General features: G+C 56.3%; 2 protein-coding genes across 2 annotated transcripts; both read right to left on the bottom strand.

Annotated features, from left to right (window-relative positions):
* Window positions 1-1,994: 1,994 nt before the first annotated feature.
* LOC113428758 (uncharacterized) lies at window positions 1,995-6,218 on the bottom strand. The gene is made up of 4 exons (XM_026691291.2): window positions 5,879-6,218; window positions 4,846-5,172; window positions 3,903-4,169; window positions 1,995-2,554 (listed from the first exon to the last, which is right to left on the bottom strand). Exons 1-4 carry the CDS (start codon window positions 5,922-5,924, stop codon window positions 2,478-2,480), a joined length of 717 nt encoding a protein of 238 aa, XP_026547076.1. The 5' UTR covers window positions 5,925-6,218; the 3' UTR covers window positions 1,995-2,477.
* A 3,914-nt stretch (window positions 6,219-10,132) lies between these two features.
* KCNJ10 (potassium inwardly rectifying channel subfamily J member 10) lies at window positions 10,133-17,122 on the bottom strand. The gene is given in 3 exon segments (XM_087943597.1): window positions 10,133-10,962; window positions 10,965-11,993; window positions 17,064-17,122. Coding segments are annotated over 2 exon segments (1,134 nt in total). The 5' UTR covers window positions 17,064-17,122; the 3' UTR covers window positions 10,133-10,857.
* Window positions 17,123-19,219: the final 2,097 nt, after the last annotated feature.

The following is a 19,219-nucleotide window of genomic DNA, read 5'->3' as shown; positions in this document are numbered from 1 at the left end:
CCTTCTTTCGCTCCCTCCGAAGTTGGAAGGCGCTTTTCTGAAGCTCCCTGGCGCCCTCCGGTGGCGACAAGCCCTCAAAAAGACTGCTCTCCCTGGCGGGACGGGGGCGGACCCCCCTCTCCCCGGGCTCCAGGGTTGGCCTGCACGCTTGAAGATAGCTCCTTCCAAAAGCTAGAGGTACCAAAAGGGAAACTGAGGCTCAGCATGAGAGATCTGAAGGAAAAGGAGGCGTCACGTTCCATCCAGCCTCAGCACTGGCATGCTATAGCCAGCCTCTCGCTGTAATTAACTTCTTAATGAATTAATGAATGAATCCATTCACCGTCTCTCTGGGCCTGACTGCCCCTCTGCCATCCCCAGCTCCTTCGTCGTGGGCAGAGGCTGCTTCCCAGAAGATGGGCTGCACTTTCAAGGCCGCTGGGATTCTCTGGAACCTCCTGCTGCTGGTGTTTGATTGCCCCCACCCCAGCTGGCTTTTTCACCGGGGGGGGGGGGTGTCTACTGGCAGCCACCACCCCCCTTTGCTCCCCCTCTTCTCCCCATCCATTCCCAGCAAAGGACCCTCAAGGAGAAGGGGTGCCCAGAAAGGAGCAGGGAAGCCTGGCCTGCTCCACCAGCCAGCCACTTGAGTAATATTCCCAAGAGGGCATTTAGACAGAAGCCCAAGTGAGTTATTTAGTGAGAACATTAAGACGGCACAGGATTACTTATTTATGGGAACTTCTTGGCAGATCTGTCACTCAATAATTTATACCACTCAGCATTTAGCAGGGTCGCCAGTAAATAATTCAATTATTATAAACTAAGGGATGCTTTATGATATCTTGAATTACAGCTTCCCCTCTGATTCAGGACCATAAATATGAGGAGCGGCGACCGCCTGCCCTGTGCCCTCACTGGGCTCCTCGCAGTGCTCTTGCCTGGCGGATGGGAAAGGCTGGCATTGGCCCCTCTGCTGGCGCTCGCATGGCATCTCCTGGGCACCATGGCCTCACGCAGAAGGCAAGCGCAGACCAGCCAGGAGGGTCCTGCATGGAAAGCAGCCCTGCTTGCTTCAGGCAGAGGTGGAATCACTGGGGCAGGCAGAAGGGGTGCAGCTGGTGGCCCCAGAAAGATCTGCTGCTGAAGGGCTTCGGCCAAGGTCAATCGTGGCCATATTTCAGAGCTGGGCACCGTCTCCGGGGCAGTCCATTGCCCCCAGAAATGAGGATGAGGTTGGGGAACCTTCCCCCACACACACACACCGACACATGCAGGCTGGCTGAGGAGGGCCCTCCCCCCACGCCACCGGCTGCAGCTCCAGGCATCGAGGGCAAATGCCCAGAGGCCTCTCGGTCCCCACAGTGAACACAGCATCCTTTTGCGCTTTGAGTGGGCTTCCTGCCCGAGGGGGCAGGAAGTCGCCCTTCCTGCCCCCTCGGGAGACCCTGCCTGGAAGGGCTGCTCAGTCCAGGACAGACAGTCCAGCCAAACAGCAGGCAGCCCAGACCGGTGCCAGCAAACAGAGGGGCTGGGTTGCAGCTGGGGCAGTTGGGAGGAAACACTCCCTGGTCTCACATCCTCCTCCTCCTCCTCCTCCTCCTCCTCCTCTGATGAGGGTCGGCTCTATTGGTGGGGGAAGCCAAGGCTAGAGCTGCCCAATCAGCTTCCTGGGTAGCATGAGGCCAGCCAACGGTGGCTTGGAAAAGAAACCAAGGCAACACCTGCGGGGCTTAGCTCCAGGTGGGAGCCCAGTTTCTCTGAGTCCTGGGTTCAGCTTCTGCTAAGCCAATGGCAAGCTAGCACCTGCCCCATCTAGCAGTTCCCAGTGGGGCAGAGTTGGAGTAGCCATCAAGGGCTGTCCTTTGGGAGGCAGCCAGGTGAGCTGAAGCCCAGCCCTTCTTGGCTCATGGGGGTCCTTCCTGCCTCCTCCACCAAGACTGACCCTCCTCTTCTCTGCTTCTCCTTCCACAGGACCCCCCACCCCCCCCCCCAGAGGACCCACACAGAAAGGCTTCACCTCATCTTTTAATGGGTAATAGCAGGCAAAGCACTTAGACACAACAAATACTCATCCGAAAACAGGGAGAAAAGCGGCTTTTCAATCATCGGACAGGTTGCTCCTCCAGCCTTAAGAACTGGCGCTACAGGGACACCCTGTGCCAGCACGTGGGAGCCCGAGGGAGGCTGTGGGTGGGCTGGAGATGCCTCGAGGGGTGTTGAGGCCCATGAAACAAGCAAAGGGGTCTGAAGCTGATTAAACATGGCTTAGAAGAGCTGCGGATTCCCTGGGATAAAAGAAGCAATTATAAAATTCTCTGATTCTAGCCTTTCTCAAGGAAAGAAGAGTCCCGGTCTTCCTCTGGAGCGTTGCTTGACTTGGTCTACCTGGAAGGGCTGGTGCCACGATAGGCTTTCATCAGGCCCTTTTGGCTGCCCCATTAAAGCGGCTGGGGGCCGGCTGGCCGGGGGAAGCAGCCGCCCAGGGTCTTCTTGGGTCACAGCAGCAGCAGAGCAGCAGCCACGGTGGGCACCAGGAGTCCTCTGACCAGGAGAGAGCCCAGCGCCCAGGGTCCTAAGGCAGGAGAGGGGAAGGGAAGAGGGGGGGGGTCATTAATACTTTGGCAGCCCATCCAAAGGAAACCAAAGTCATGGGGTGGGTGGGTGGGGAATGGAGGCTGATCTGAGCCATGGAAATCGGGTGAGGGGAGCCAGAAGTGGGGGCTTCCCGAGAAGGGGTGGGTGGGTTCTGCCACTGAATTGGGCAACCAACTCCATAGCCTGGTGGCAAAAGAGCTGAGAGCCACACAAATCCCTGGATATCTGAAAAAACGCACCAACTTCACACACACCCCCGCCCCCCCGCACTGGCCAGGCAGAGTCAGGCATCTCCATCCCCTGGGTGGACAGGAAAGCCCGCCCGGCCCGACTGGTAGCAGATTTCAGGTTGACGTGGTCTTCGTTTCGCTTGGGAGATAGGGCAGGGCAGCCTGTAGTCAGGAGGCCCCTTCCCTGACCTTGCCCATCGTCCTTTCCCAGTGGGGCTGATGGGAACTGTGGGTGTGTTGCTCAGGGGAGGTTTGCTTTGGCTCCTGTTTCCTTTTTACTGCGACTTTGCATCCGACCCCCATTTTGTGTTTTGGATTCCAAAGTTCCCAGAGGTCCCACTTGATCCAGACTGGCTGGGTCCCATCCCCGCGCCCATAAACCGCCCTCCTTTCTCCAGTCTCCCCCCCACCCCATTGCAGCATGGCAGGGTTAGCCAAACAATGACTTAAAGAACTTCAAACAGAATTGCTGAATACCCACTAATGAAACCAATGAATAATGCAGAGGACAGCGAAGACAAAGAGGGAACATTTGCTTCTGCAAACTTCAGAAGTGCAACTATTCCAAACACAGCTGACAAATTTGCGTAGATCTCAAAAATGGTACTCGGGCTGCCCTATTTGTAATATTCTTTACCTGGTTTGGACCTTGTGAGCTCTGGAGGGGCCACAGAGCTTCCTTGAGGCCTCCTTTACTCCCTTGCAGAGCCAAGGGCCAACCTGGCAGCTGCCCCACCTAGTTGAATCGGCCCCCAAAATAAGGATCGTCAGAAGTGCCAAGACTTTGCCGGGGACCCGTTCAGTGGCGCTTGCAGACTGGAAGATTTGGGCTCCTCCCCAAAACAAGGACTGAGGGCTGAATTTTTATCCCAGCCTCAAGCAGGCAGGCATTTCTAATGGCCAAGGGAGGGGACCTGCAGCAGGGGGCAGGAATGCTGGTGCCAAATTGCTGGTGCCAAGAAGGAGGGGCACCTGCACTTCAGGCAGACATTGGTGCTGCGAGTCTGCCTTCAGGGGGTGCGGAAAAGTCTTTGCCAGCTGCAAGTGGCTTGGCTCAGCCACGGGGGGGCGTCTTGGGCAGGTTCTGCCTTTTACCTGGACTTGCAGTGTTGGGAATACAGGAGTGCTGGAGGACGAGGCTGAAGGAGCTCTGGGCGGTAGAGGTCTGGGCCATGCAGGTGTAGGCCTTCCTCTGGTTGCGGTGCACCAGCTGAGTGAGCCAGGCCACCTGGCTCAGGGTGGTGCCGGCCTCGGTGTCCTTCCAGGTGTAGGTCACTCTCTGACCGCGCCCCATCCCTGCCTGACAGTCCAGATAAATGTGGCAGGAATCATTCCCCAAGGAGGAGACCCTTTCGGTGATGTCTGGCAGGAAAGACAGGAGGGGTGCAATTCAGAAGGAGCAGGAGAGAAGACCTAGGATTCTGAAGCAGGAAGGGACCCTTGAGGCCATCCAGCCTAACCCCCTGGACCTTTCCAGGGAAGCAGAATCTTCCTTCCCTCGAACGCAGAATAGTTTTCTAGCTGTGCAGCAAAATGAATCAGCTTTTGGAACAGGCTACACCACAACTTCTGCCTGTCTTGCACAAACTCACAATATGTGACTGAGGAACTGAAAGTTCCACGGAAGAAAAAAATTGAGCAGCGAAACTGCTGCTCAAAGCACTAACCTAACGGGGCGAGGATTCGGCCAGAGAGGTCACTCAGTCCAGCCAAGAGATCTGAAAATCAGACCAACCAAGGCTTGTCTTTTAAGAACATCCCCTAGCTCAGCCGAAAGCAGTGTGACACCCGCTCCGCCCCCCGGCCTCCTATCAACGTTTCATGCGTTAACAGTCAAGAAATGGGCAAACAAGGAGAAATGTGGAAGTCAAAGGGACTTGATTTCCTGGAGATCACTTAAGTTTGTCCCTTACGCCAAGTCCTGCCTTCTCCAACTTTCCAATACCTCTCCGCTTCCTCCTCTCCCTCAGGGCAGCCTGAGTGGAGGGACCGTCTACATGCGACTGCTACTTATCTGCCACGCAAGGAGATTCCTTACTGAATACAGCCACCAGAAAGCTGCTGAGCAGTTTTGGTGTGGAAGTGCTGAAGCTGGTGGAGATTTCGTAGGTGGTCCCGTCGCCCAAGCTGAGGTTGGCAATTCTGAAGGCCATCTGGTCTTCCTGGAAGGCCACCCGGTTGGCGTAGTCAATGTCTAGAATCGTGATCATTTTGGACTCCATCCAGATGGCGATGGCTTGTTTTCTCAAGGAGTCCCTCAGGAGGAGGTTGGTGAGCCTCTGGCCCTTGGGAAGGGTCACGGGCAGTGTGACGGCATCCCCCACATGAACCGACTTCAAGGTGACCTCAGGTGAAGAGGCTGCTCCTGGGACACAGGGGAGAGAGGAGCACGTTCTGACACCCCCCACCCACCCAGGAAAGCCTCCTTGGAGACCGGGGAAACGGGACAGGACGGGACCAGCCAACCAGGAGACCCACTGATGTCCTTCTGGTGGGGGGACAATTTGCAGAAATAAATGCTCCCCTAACAGCTGTGAAACACCAGCCAGTTCCTTCTTTCCCAACTCCTTACGCCGGTTCCTTCAAGTCTACACCTGCTTTCCCACTCCCCAGCTGTGCTCAGGGGCCCCCTCCCAAATATTCCATTACACTTTCCATCCTGCTAGTGGCCAGGAAACAATGCTTTCTGCGGCTCAGCACCACAAACTGCCACGCCTTGGTCCCCTTCCATTTCCCTGGACTTCGGTGGAAGCTGCCAGTGTGGCCCCCAAAGGAGGTTGGGCTTTCCTGCTGTTCAGAGACCCACCCAGTGGGGCATCATGCCCGTCTGTGTCCAGGTGAAGAAGCCGAAGGAGGAGAGGCCACAAACAACCATTTCTCAGGAGACCCCCCCAGGTTGGATCCCTCCACTTAGCTGCCTTGCTGAGCAAAAAGCAAAGCCAATTCAAGCTGGGAGGCTCCAAAGAAGAGCACCTCTGAGCATGGGAAAAGTGCCCTTGGAGGAAGAACATCGGTTGTCCCAGCCATTCCCAGCAGAAGAGGCCCCTCTCAGAGCCCTTCCTGTGGCTCACCTGCGGAGCAGAACAGTAGGATCGCCAGGAGGACGTGGGAGTCCATGTCAGCCCTTCGGAGACAAATGGGCAAAGTGAGTCACAAGGAAACGGGCGTCTCCTCTTCCCTCCCCCCCCTCAGAAGGAACTCCCTTGTTCCTGGGGGTGGTCTGGAGAGCAAGTCACATGCCTCAGCTCTGTCGAGTGAGAAGGGAAGGAAGCTTCGGCGGGAGGAGAAGCCCCACTACTCAACAAAGTTCAGGGGGACAGGCCCTTGGCAGGTGGAGAAAAGCTGCCGCAGCAGCAGCAGCAGCAGCAGCAGCAGCAGCAGCAGCAGCTCAAAACGTGCCTCCGTCCGGGGGCGCTCAGAATGCGGGGAGGGCCCACTGCCTTGGCTCCATTGTCACTGCTGCTGCTGCTGGAGCTGCTGCCATTTTCTTCCGTTTTTTGGGTGGATGCTTTTTATTGTATTTAATAATTGCTTTAAATGCTTTATAATTTTAGAATTGTAAGTAGTCCAGAATTGGGGGGGCTATTGAAATAGAATAAATCAATAGATAAAACTCCTGGCCTTAATTCCAGCATATAAATTTAACAAACAATTTATAGGTCCAACTGGAGGGCTCAAAACCTCCCCAGAACCAAGAAGCTTCACTTCTGGAAAAAATATGCAGTTGGTGCAACTTGTGGTTTCTAACTTAACTCCTGCAAACCCTGACCAGAGCCAGCTGCACGCTTTCCAAGCTCAACCTGGTGCAACCTGTAGCCTGGGGTGGGTGGGGGTGGGGTCCGTGGTTCTCCAGGACAGAAGAGAGATGTCTTTCTTAAGTAAACATCTAGGTAAAACAACAGCTCCTCCAAGTGTTGCCTTGTCTGACTGGTATTTCAGGCTCTGGTTGGCAGAGCGTCTTCGGGGGGGCAGCCTCCCTTTCCGAGCCAAGAGGGGCTTCCTGTGGCCCAATGGGCGCCAACCTTCCTTCCTGTCGATCGCTGGTGGCCTCTGCCTTTGCCTTCTACGGACCTTGGGTGCTATCTGAGTCCCTGCTTTGCGAGGGCGTCGCCGCTTGCTATGCTGTCTTGCTGACTTGCTATACATCTGCTGTTAACTGCAATTTTATGACTTGGGGGTGGGGTTGTCTGTCCAGAACCGAGCAAACTGAGTAGTGTCGGAAACTGATCATAAATAAGGCCGCGGGGGACGTGGACAATACGATGCTGTCCGGAGCCTTGGGCCGAGAGACTCCGGCACTGGCCCAGCAACCTGTCCAAACCGAGGGTCCTGACAGCGGAGAGGATTTCAGAAGCTGCCAAACCCCAGGGAAGCAGAGCGCGTTGGGGACCGAAGCCCCGCAGGAGGCTCATCTTCCTCCCTCCGAGTTGAAGCGCGAAGGGCAACGCTCCGCAGCTACGTTCATTCGGGCCGACTGCGGCTGCACCGGGCTCGGGGCTCGGGGCTGGGCGGGCAGGCGGACCGGAGCAGTCCACCGAGTCGAGAAAGGACGCCCTCCGGTGGCGGCGAAGCCTTGTCCAGATTGCAAAGGGGGCGCGCGGGCTGCAGCCCACTGTGGGCGCAGGGCAGGACTGCGCTCTCTGGGCGGAGTAAATTCTCCATCGCTTCTGGAGAGAAGGCGCCGAGACCAAAGCGGGGGAGCTCAAGGGAAGCCGAAGGGGGCCTTCTCCGGAAGGAGCCTCTACTCTAGGAAGCGCCTTGCGTGGGTCACTAGCTGGGAGAACCATCGGTCGCGCCCCGCCTGGCCCCGATCCCTCTTGGCCGGGAACGACTCTCGCGTGGGAGGAAGGACCCCCGATTCTAGCTGGAGGTAGGTGCGGTGGGAAGGACCTCCTGGGACCGTTTGGGGTCTGGAAAGAGCCGAGCGAGACACGTTCGCTGCGTTTCTCCAAATCCCGCTGTTTCTGGGCCGTTGTGCGTGTGAGCGGGTCGTTGTGGGATGCTTCCCCGCTGGAAAAAAGCGGAGCTCTGCAAGGCGGGATTGTTCTCCAGAAAGCCACCGAGCTGCCATTCCCACTTCCGCCCCACTGCCCACATGTTGGAGTTGCACCCGAGGACTTGCGTTGAATAAAATTAGGAAGAGGGTGCCGTGCAGTAATCCTGGGGAAAGCCCCCCCCCACCTTCAGCAATGCCTGTGCCCCGTGCCCCCTCCTTGATAAACTGATTTCATCACATCACTATCTATTAAAGCAACGAGACATTTGAAAATCTGACTTTTAAGCTTGTCTTTATTTAGTGATTTTGTTCTAAACAGAAAAAACAGCTCCCTTTCACCCGCCAATAAAATTGGACTTTTAGTGCAAAAAGTCTTCTTCAGTGGATAAAAACCTTCATATTTATGAAGTACAGTACGTAATTAATAGGCACAAAATAAACTTTTTTAAAAATGGAAATCAGATTAACATGCAGTTTGAACTCAGTCATCAAAACACCCGTCCTTATTGGGGTCTTGTGGGTTGTGTGCAATAACTCCCAGAGACTCTGGTTGATTCAGCCACACAAAGCTGAGAGTCTGGTAGTATAAAAGGGCCGGAGAAATGACCACCAGTCACAGGTTATGGCCAGCTTGGACTCTGCCCAGGAAACCTTCCCTTTGCCCCTTGTTTATTTGCTTCCCACCCCCCTCTCAGGAAAGTTTGCAACCCATCTGGGTGTGTTTGTGGACGGCTGGCCTGGGACAGGCAGGGCATCAGCTGGGCTGCCACCCCGGGTGCTTCTTCCTCCTTCTGAGAGGCTGGGAGGGACCCTTGTGCGGAACCCTGCAGCTGGCCTGGCTCCTCAGGGCCATGAATGCACACTGGAGAGGTGTATTGCACCACCCTAGTTCTTGCATTGCACCATCCTAGTTCTTGTTCCTAAGTTAGAAAGTTCCCTTTTTGTTTTCCTGTCTGCGTGCCTGAACCCCCAACTCTCTGGAAGAAACACTGGGAACCCCCCCTCTATTCTGTGCAGCATCTTTGTTTCCAAAAACAAACAAACAAACGTGTTCTTTCTTTATTCGAGGCCTGCAAATTTGGTGGGACCAGCCTCACCCGAGGAGGCCCTTTCCTCCTATGGGGAGGAGGACACCTGGCCCTTTCTAACCCTGGGTTTAGAAAGGAAGAAGAATTAACCTCCTTCTCCCTCTTCGTGTCTCCCAAAACTTTAAGGCCTGATCTCCATTAGATCCAAATGGATTTGAATGGCAAGTACTGATCCAGCTGGTCTCTCCAAATCTCCAGGTCTGCATTTGCCCGGCGTTTGCCTATGGATGCCATGGGGCTTGGAGGAAAACAGACCGAAGGATGATTCTGTGAAATTCAGGGAGAGGAGTCGCAATTCATTTTCTAGCCGAAATTCATGTGCAAGCCAGGAACGAGGATTTTAGGTCAAAGCATTTCAAACTACCTATGAAGTGCTATCTGTTAGGTATAGGTCCAGGCTGCAAACTTAAAAAAGGAAAAGAAAAAACAAAGGAAAGGAAGGAAGGAAGTCTCAGGAACTGCTAATTTTGTGTTAAAAATTTAAAGCTGTGGGAGAAAGGGATGAGGACTGCAGTGTAATCTCTGATGAACTTCCTTTTTGGTGCTGACAGCATTGTGTCTGCTCTTTAACTCGTTTTTGACAAAGTGCAACATCACTCCTTCGCTCCTTTCTTCTTTGCTTTCTGTTTTTTTTTTACGAGTACCAACATATAGATCATTTATATAAATAAACATATAAATATCATAGTAGACATTTATGTCCCAAGAGGAAGCTACGTTCTCCCTCTTTCTTGATGTGCAAAACACCAGTTTGGACTCTTCTGTTCCCATCAGAAACCATCCAGGCCAGGCCAGCTTGACTCCTGCGCAGAACAGCAGGGTTGAGCCCCCCCACTCCCCGGCCCACCGCCCAATCGATCCCACTGTCAGTGGCTGCTGCAGACCGGAGGTTCCCACGCCTCGCCTCGCTCCTCCAGCTCCAAGACCCTTGGAAGACCTCAACAGGCTCAACTGGAGAGGCAGGCGGGCGGGCTCTCCTGGGGGGCAGGGGGGGGACAAAATTTCAGGGCAACCTTGACTGCAGTGGGCATCCATCTGCAGGCAGTGTGTGCCCAAAGTGACTCCTTCTCTCCCGAGCAGATTTTTTTTTCTGGCACAGTTTGGGGAGCTGGCAGGTTCCCCCTTGATCAGGCAACCTGAAAACAGGCAGGATTATTTTAGCTTCAAAGTCCATGAAACATTTCGTGCCTCAGTTTCCCTTCTACATTTGCTGAAATATCCTACCTTTTGAAAGAAAATACTTGGGCTGGGTTTGGCCGGATGAAAATGAGACGGATGGAGCTTGAGGAAAAGGCCCCACCAGCTGATTTTGAACTAGCTTGGAATCCAGTGGGTTCCCCCAGCTGACAGCCTCTTCTTCTCCTGCTTTCTCCTTCCCACTCTTATTTTTCTTCCCAGCTGCTCTTGGAGGGCCCCCTTGCTCTGGGCAGCTGCCTCGCCTTCTTGGGTTTAAAAGGTGCAGCATTTTGATGGTTTACAGTAACAACACAAAAACGGCAGCTGTGATCACGCAGGGTGTGTGTGTGTGTGTGTGTGTGTGTGTGTGTGTGTGCGCGTGCAGAGGCTGGGACCCTCACGGGTCCTCCTCAAGGCTCCAGCCACCTGCGGCTTGGGGATCCCATGACCCAATGTGGCCAGAGCAGAGCTGCGTCCACGGAAGCCTCCCTCGCAGGGGGCCTCAGCCACGGCCACTCTCAGGCCTGTCTCCCTGGTGGTGCGTTTGGCTGTCCTTGTGAGCCCGGCCTCCGTCTCTGCCTGGTCTGAGGAAGGGGGCAAAATAGAAGCGCACAGGGGGCGGAAGAGTTCCTTTTCTTGGGCGCTGCCTTCTCTTTGGGGGAGCCGCTGCCCCCTCTGCAGCTGAAGAGGCTGGCAGGAGAGCAGGGGGCACCCCGGCCAGGGAAGGAGGGATGGGGGGAGGCTGCGTCAGACGCCTAGAAGCTATGAGAGGCCGGTTCCCCAGGGGGACTCAAACGTTGCTGATCCGCACGCTCAGCGGGACGCTTTCCCGCTCGGCTTTCTCCCGGAAGGATTCCTCCAGCTTCAGTTTCTCGGGGTCCCGAGCCGTGCGGTTTCCTGGAGGCAGCACGGAGGGGCCACCTTGATCACTTGCTCAAAGAAGCTGAAGTCGGCCACGTACTTCCCGCTGGCTGAGAGAGAGATGACCGGAGTGAACTCGTAACCCCACAGGATCTCCTCGGGCAGGTAGGAGGTGCGCACCTGGCAGGTGGCGCTGGTGGACTCGACGGTGCCGCTGAGGATGACCACCAGCTCGAAGTCACCTTCTCCGGTGCGCAGGGCCAGGTCCCGGAAGGGGCTGCGCTCGTTCACCACGTGGTAGAAGGTGAGGGGCAAGATGAGGAAGGGGCTGTCGGAAGACGTGTCCACTTGGAAGTCCACGTTGACCTGGTTCAGCTGGACGTTCTCCCCCTCTTTGGTCAGGTGGGTCTGCAGGAGCTTCCCTGTCACCTGGCAGCCGATCAGGAGGCTCTTCCGCATGTTGGCCACCCGGATCATCAGGCAGGTCTTACCATCGTGCTGAGCCACCACGGCGCTCCGGCTGAACTTGATGGTCTCCGCCCGCTTTTTGGGTCGGGCGATCTTGGCCAGGAAGGTGCCAGTGATGAAGATCTCCATGATGGTGGTGAGGACCAGCTGGCTGATGAGCAGGACGATGGCCAGCGGGCATTCCTCGCTGATGTAGCGGAAGCCGTAGCCGATGGTGGTCTGGGACTCCAGGGAGAAGAGGAAGGCCCCGGTCAGCGTGTGCACCTGCATGACGCATGGCGTGTGGTTGGCGGGAGGGTCGAACTCCAGCAGGTCCCCGTGCAGCAGCGCCACCAGGTACCAGACCACCCCGAAGAGGAACCAGGTGCCGGCAAAGGAGGCCGAGAAGAGGACCAGCTTGTAGCGCCACTGCATGTCGATGAAGGTCGTCCAGAGGTCCTTCAGGTACAGGAAGCGCTTGTCCGCGATGTGCTCCATGCGCACGTTACTCCGCCCGTCTTTGGTCATGACCCGCCTTTTCCGCAGCGCCGGGCCAATCAGGGGGTGGCTGTCGGTTTGGGTGGTCTGGCTGTAGTACACCTTGGTGGCCGAGGTCATCTGGGCAGAGGAGAGAGCAAGTGGAAAGAGGGACAGGTAAGGGGGTGATCAGGCCAGAGGGATTCAAGGCGGGGGAATCGCATCTGAGTTTGGGATGAACCACAAAGGAGCCCTCCACCTCCACAACCTTTGTCCCATGGAATGGCACTTCTGGTGCCCCCCCCCCCCATTCTTCCTCAGTTCTACAGTCTTCTGGTTTCCTTGAGGGGCTCTTGACCCCCTTCCTGTCACCCCGCAGCCCCCTAGCTTACAGTCCTAGGGGTTCCTAGCAGCTTCACTTCATTTTTGCACTCCTGAGTTAGTTGCTGCTTGTTAGCCTGTGTGTCGCCCATTGGCTGCTGAAGGAAACAGGATGCGATTGACTGAAAGAAAGCGGGGAGCGGATTCTCACAGGGAAGGTCCTTGGATGAAAGCTCCTTGGATGCCCCTTAAGGCAGGGCCAAGGGAGAGCTGGAGTCCAAGGGACCTCCCAGCCTTGCCCTAAGGCCTCCTGCCCTGTGGTCAAGCAAGGCCCATGAGCCCCCTTCCTCTTGACCAGGCTGCAGCCCTCCAGAGGCCCCTGCTTGATGGGCGCCCCCCCTCCTCCCTTCCCTGCATGTGAAACCCAATGAACTGGGGGGGAGGACAAGGAGGCCAACTCAACTCTCTCTCTCTCTCTCTCTCTCTCTCTCTCTCTCTCTCTCTCTCTCTCTCTCACACACACACACACACACACACACACACACACACACACAAACACAGAGTAGGTTGTCCATGGAGTAATTGTCCATCCTTCCAGCTCTGCCCCCTTTTAATCCTGTTCCCAGCAAAAGAAATGAATCCCTGTCCCCCCACCGTTTCCATGGAGGGAGGAAAGCGGCACCCTCGGTGGGCCCCAGGGGGCCTCTGCCTTTCCTGCAGCCCTGGCCCAGAGACCTCCCCCGTCCCTTGGCCAGAACGGCTGTGGGCTTCAGCAGCTGCCCCACTTCTGAGAGTGAAGAAGCAGCTGCCTCTTGCCAGGGCAGCCCCCGAACTGCCCCCAAAGGGAGAGCCTGCTCTTCCAAGAGACCTTCCCTCGCTTTGGACCCTCGGCTCTGGGCCGAGGGGAACCAGCCGCCAGTCCCTCCGCCCGCTTCCTTTCGTGGCTTCCCCTCTGGGCTCCCTGGCCAGCCTCCATCAGAGGCCATGGCTGTCTGCCGCCCTGTGGGGTCTCTTCCTCTGCTTGGTGGCCCCCGCAGGTCCCTCCGTAACCTCTCAGGCCGAGGGGAGGCAGCCCAGCCTCCTTGGAAGCAGATGCCCGTCGGGGTCTCCAGCTCCCGGAAGAAGAAACGGGGAGGAGGTCGGGGGGGGCTCTTCCAATGTATTACCCCACAGCTGCCTGACTTCTACATGGGGGCAGAAGCCAAAGGCTGGCATGCTCTAAGTCACACGCTGCTCAGGGAGCCGTGCTAGGCAGAGTTGGCTCTGCATGTGGGAATGGATCTGGCTCTGGGTTCAAGGGAAGGGTGGGGGAGGCTGTTTTTCTCACAGAAAGGGCTATTGTGGCAGTTGCACCACTGGCAAAGTTTGGAAGTTTGGCCAACCTGGAAAACCGTGTCATCCAGGCACACAACTATGTGCACTGTGGGAATGGAGCCAAATTCTGTGACTGAAAGGAGGGAGCTTGGCAAACTGCAGTTGTGGTTCCAGGATGAACCTGGTCTTGAAGTTTACTCGTGTTAAACATTGCGTAAAGCAGGATGCCCCTCTGGGGCATCTGGGACTGCAGCATCAATCTGTGGACATGGCAGCCTCCGTAGTCTTTCCCGCCCCCCCCCCAGCAACCCCCCTCTTGAGTCCTAATCTTCCAGGTTTCCCAGAAGGACCCAGTGGGCATATACAGAGGGTGCTATTTGCCAGATGCCATGAAACTGCACCTGTTGAAATGCTGCCTTTCTTTTCTCCCCTAAACAGTTCCTTCTCACTCTCGCCCTCCCCCCATCTGCCCCCCCCCATGGCCCAGAGCGGTCCCTCAAAAGGCCCCTAAGTGGCTGCTGTTAACATCTCGGCAACATTAAACATTAACTCCATGTGCTTCAGCCTGCATTCATTAGGCAGGGAACAATGCTGCCACAGCCTGTAAAAGTTTACAGCCTGTTTTACAAGGAGAACATAATATATAACTATTTTTCCTCTGGAAAACCTGGCCAGGGCTTAACTCCCGAAGATTGCCTTCTGCCTGGGGTTCTGGCTGCCCCAGATCTGGGTTGCAAGTGAAGGGCCTGGCCCTGTTTTTGGGGCAGCCGGGATCCTCAGAGAGATGGATGTGGAAGGGGCCCGGCCTCTCTGCGGAACCAGGGAACCAGCCTCCTTTGGAGGCTCCAGGCGGCTTCCTCCTTCCTATTGGGTTTCATCTGAGGAAGAGGGGGGCCACTCCGCCCCTCCTGCTGAAAGGGGCACCCAGAAAGGTATGCCTTCCGAAGGCTGGTGAGCCAAGGCGGCAGCCCCTTCCTCACCTTCAGCAAATGTGGTTAAACTGTAAACTAGGCTTGTCTTAAAGGCTGGTGCTGCAGAGACATTTCTCCCTCCAGGGCAGCCGGGTGGCACTCAGAACAAGCAGCAGCTTGTTAAAACTTGTGTTTGGGCTTCGAGGGCTCTGGCCAGGGCAGGGGATCCACCGGGAGCTGAAGTGGGGCATACTTGTTGCAGAATCCCTTAGGCCACCAGACTTGAAATTCCAGACCTAGACAACGTAGAACTACAACGACTTCAGTCCGATCTAAGTATAGTACATAAAATCATACATTGCAATGTCCTACCTGTCAATGAATACTTCAGCTTCAACCATAACAATACAAGAGCACACAATAGATACAAACTCAAGGTAAACCGCACCAAACTTGATTGTAGGAAATAGGACTTCAGCAACAGTGGTCAATGTCTGGAATCCTCTACCTGACTCTGTGGTTTCTTCCCCAAACCCCAAAAACTTTAACCTTAGACCTCACTCCTTTCCTAAGAGGTCTGTAGCGGGCGTGCATAAGTGCACCAACGTGCCTACCGTCCCTGTCCTATTGTTTCTTTTTATTTTTCTTATAAGCATCCATTTCATGCGTTCATAACCATGTTTATACTTATACCTGTTATCTAATAATTGCTTGACAAAAAATAAATAAAAATAAAAATAAAAGGCCAGCCGGCGTCCCTTGACCTCTTGGTAGAGGCTGGGCTGAACAACGATCTGGCGGGGATTGCATCCGAATGGCTCACCCTTTGCTTCCCAGCCACTCTTGCAGCCATGCTGGCCCTGTGGAAATTTGGCAGCCTGGGATAACCATTCCCATCATGCTCAGCTGCCCAGGAGGGAAGGGAAACATGGGCCGAGGCTCCCCACTGGACCTCTGCAGGCAGCAGATGTTGGAAACCGCCAAGCTCAGTTGCCCAGGATCCGGCCAGGCTTGTGGGGAGGGGGAGGAGGTGTGGGGGGGACTGAAAGCATTTGACTGTTTGGTAAGAAGAGCAGGCAAGACAGAAGCCCCATTGTCTGCCCCCCAGGAGAAGGCCTGAATGGAGCTTCCAGGAGACAAAAAGCGCTTTGAGAAGGCCAGCTCGTTAGTATGCGAGGGGGAGCCACGGCCTTCTCTGGCTTGGCTCCCCTTCCCTCCTCTCCTGGCCACCCCAGCGGGCATGAGTCCTGCCACCGGAGCTCCTCGGGCCGTGTCCATGGCACCCCCCTGGGATTCACCTGTTCTGACCCCCAGCTCACTGCCAGCACAGGGGGCTCAGCCAGGCCCTTGCCTCCTGCGCCTCTCTGCTTGCCAAGTGTGATGTGGGGGGCTTGGATTCCCCCCCCTGCAGGAGGGCCAGGAAGAGCCAAGTTTGCAACGTCTCTCTGTTCCTCTTCAGCTCAGCTCCAGACTCCGCTGCACATCTCCACTGCTCTCTTAGAGTGGGGGCTTCTGCGCTCGGGCCAACCGGTCGTTTACACAAGGCTTCCACAAACGTTCCAATGATCTTAGCTTCCCCTAAAGTCAGGCAGGAGATCCACAAGAAAACCAAGCCCCCCCGCACCCCCACCCCCGGTAGCTTCCCCTCACTTCAGCAAGGAGAGGAAACACTCCGATATACCCAACCTAGAAACTCCTGGCCTTGGCATCCTGGCTCTGCCCGCCACAACCTTTGCCCTGGCAAAGCGGAACGAAAGCACGGAGTCGTCCGTCTTCAGGCCACAACATTGGTCCCAGGAAAAGAACGTGGCCTCAGGACTCAGCCTCACCTCCGAAGGCTGACAGGGGAAGAAATCTTCCTTCCCAAAGAAGGAGAAATGTCAGGAACGGTCTCCGGGAACGGGAAGTTTGGTTGCCAGAAGAGAAAGACAAGACATTTCAGGACGACCAGCCAGGCAGCGAGCGAGCGAGTGCCTGACTGGCCCACCTGGGGGGTTTCTAGGGAAGGGGGGGGGCAGGCTGGGAGGGTCGGGGCATCCCTTGGGAAGGGCAGAGCACCCGGGTGGGAAGGGCTGCCTGGACTTCCCTGCCTGCCCAAATCCTCCCTCTACCACCTTCCTTCCACCCAACGCCCCTGTTTTCTTCCCCTTTGGAGGGAGGGCCACAGCCCCCCTCCTCTTCCAGAAAGGGTCCCCAACCCAGACCTGGAGTTCAGCCCCAAAATGTCTCCTTTCGGCACCCCTGGAGGTTTTCGGTCTCCTACTTTTGGGGAAAGCCCAGCAGGGTGGGAAGACCCTCTTCCTGTCTATCCCCAGACAGCGAACTGGGGCACTGAGATTCCCCTGGGTTTCCCACCTGGAACAGCCCACCTCCATGGCTGTGTGTTCTCCCTCAGGGAGGGGGGTCCGAAACCCTGGGAGGACTGGATTCTCCTGAAGGGCCATTTGTCCCCGGCGGAGGAGAGTCGGGCAGGCAGAGGTTGCTACGACTGTCTAAGAATGCAGGTGGCCTCCCTCCCCCTCACCTGCTGAAACGCCAGAAGGGGCTCCTGAGCAACCCCCCCTCGTCTCCTGCATCCCCCCCCCATCAGATATGCCAGCAAGAGGGGCCCCGACCCATGGGGGCACATTTTGAACCTCCCACGTCCAAGGTTGGACTGCCTTACCTTGAGCTTGGAGAAGGCTTGGACTGCAAACGGGGGACCTTCACCTCCAGGCGACCTTTTCTCAGCGCCTTTCGCCTGACCAGGAAGGAGTCCGCTCCCCTGTTTTCCCGGCTGACCCCGGGCGACGCTTTCTCCCCACAGGGCTGGAGAGGCAGAGGCTGCAAGGCTGCGCAGACCGTGGGGAAGACGGGTGAGGCGCTCTGCAAGGCTGATGGGGGAGCATGGATTTTATGCCTCCTTTTCCCCCTCTCCACGGCTGACAAAAGTTTGTTCAACTTCAAGTGAATGAAAGGATTATTTTTTTAAAGGAGGGGGCAGCCGAGGGAGGCGACTGACGTCCTTAGCCGGCCTATCAGACGAGAGCCTTGCCAGGAATTGTGGAGAATGGAGAAGCAGGAGGAGGAGGAGGAGGAGGAGGAGGAGGAAAAGTGGAGCGCTCAAAAGAAAGGAAAGAGGGACCAGCAGGAGCAAGGAGGGAGAGAGAATTCGGCCGTGGACCAGAGGGGAGGGGAGGGGGGAGCCCCCTGCCTTCTCCGGGGTTAGAGGTTGAGTAGAAAGTTAATGAGCTGGAAACCAAGGCTCTCCATCCAGGCTAAGGGTCACAAGGCAAAGCGGGCAGTGGCCATGCAGGGCGACGGGAGGCCAATAGGTTTTAAAAGCCACTCGCCCTCTGCCTGCAGGGGTCGCCCACCTCTGTCCAGGCTTTTTTGCTGGGGATGAAATGGGGCAGGCGGCCGCCCCACCGGGTGGCTGTATTCATCTGTGCAGGGGGTGGGGGGTGGGCGGGGTCCCCGGACCCCTGCGCTCTCTGGGTTAAACCAGGCAGGGCTCTGCTTGCTTCTCCTCTGTGCTCCGTCCCCCGACCTCCAGTGCAGAGAGGAGCTGGACTTGCCCGGGAGCGCCCTCCCTGCGCGCAGCCCCTGGCCCGGATGAAGCGCCCACCCACCTTCAGGGGCAGGGGGCTCCCACGTCCGCTCCTTGCCTAGTCTGCAGCAGAGGGAGCCCCAGGGGCCACTGCCCTGGCCGGAGGCTGCAGGTCTCAGCGCTTGGGAGCCCTTCCAGGCCCTCAGCAGGTTCCTGCGCCCTCTGCCTGTCAAGCAGGGAACTGCGGGGGTGAGAAGGCAAGGCAGCAGCTGCGCCTGACCTTTTCTGGGGGGGGACTTCCTTCCACGTTTTCAGGAGCTCCGGTTCCTTTTCTCGTTCTAGAAAATGAATGCAATGGACCTCGATCCTTTCTTCCCAATCTTCTTTCAGGCAAAACCCTCCTCTTTTCAAAGGTCTCTTGTTTCTAAGCTAAATCTGCTTCTTGTTTCCTTCTTCGTTTCTTTTTCTTTTCGGATTATTCTGGTACTGTTGGAAAAAATGCCAAGCAGAAAACAGGCCGGTGGTTCTGCATAGCCGAAGCCGAGCAGGCCTCCGTTAGCAGGAACCCTTTGACCGGAGTGGTCTGTGACCCCCAAGCCGGTTCCACAAATGCACCCCGCCAAGGTCTGAGCCAGAAGCGTGGCTTCATTGGTGGGGAGGGGGTTGGGGCATTCCCGATGTGTTTCCCCTTTGCCAGCTTCTCCCACAGGTTCTGCCCATCTTGCAACTGGCCGCTAAGCCATTGGATCCTGATGTTCTCTGCCTCATAGGCGCAGCTGGACTCCTCCTTCTCCCTCCCTTGCTCTGCACAGCACCAGAGACCCTTTGGGTGTTCAGGGAGGCCTTTTCCTGCCTTGGTCATAGGAAACATTTTACGCGCAGGCAGCCCAGGATGCTGGCTGGGGCCATCGCACTGGGTTTCCGTGCCTGAACACCTCTGTGGACAGGAATCAAACGCTTCCAGTGAATCTCCTTTAAATTGGGAAGCAAAAGGAGGGGAAGCGTCATTCCTTTTTCTTGAGCCCTTTCTCGACTTCTCAGGCAAGCTCTCATCCATGGGATTTACCAGTGCTCTCCTATCCAAGCCTTCACCGGATCCAATTCCACTAAGTTTTTCAGGATCAGCCCAGGCTAACTGGGAACTCTAGGGCAGTGCTGAGTCGGTGTCCTCTTCAGCAAGGACCCCTAAGTATATCCCCCACAATTTGGGCAATGGGCCCCTGAACAGCCCAGCCTCCCCTTGGGGTAGGCAAGTTTTCAGCTGACAATCCCTGGTCTGGGTCAAAAGTTGG

This window comes from Notechis scutatus, chromosome 14 (genome assembly GCF_049901735.1).
Source record: "Notechis scutatus isolate UNSWTSFEM ecotype Mainland chromosome 14, rNotScu1.2, whole genome shotgun sequence".
Classification (NCBI taxonomy): domain Eukaryota; kingdom Metazoa; phylum Chordata; class Lepidosauria; order Squamata; family Elapidae; genus Notechis; species Notechis scutatus.
The sequence above is the reverse complement of the archived record's forward strand: the minus strand, read 5'-3'. Positions and strand labels throughout refer to the sequence as shown.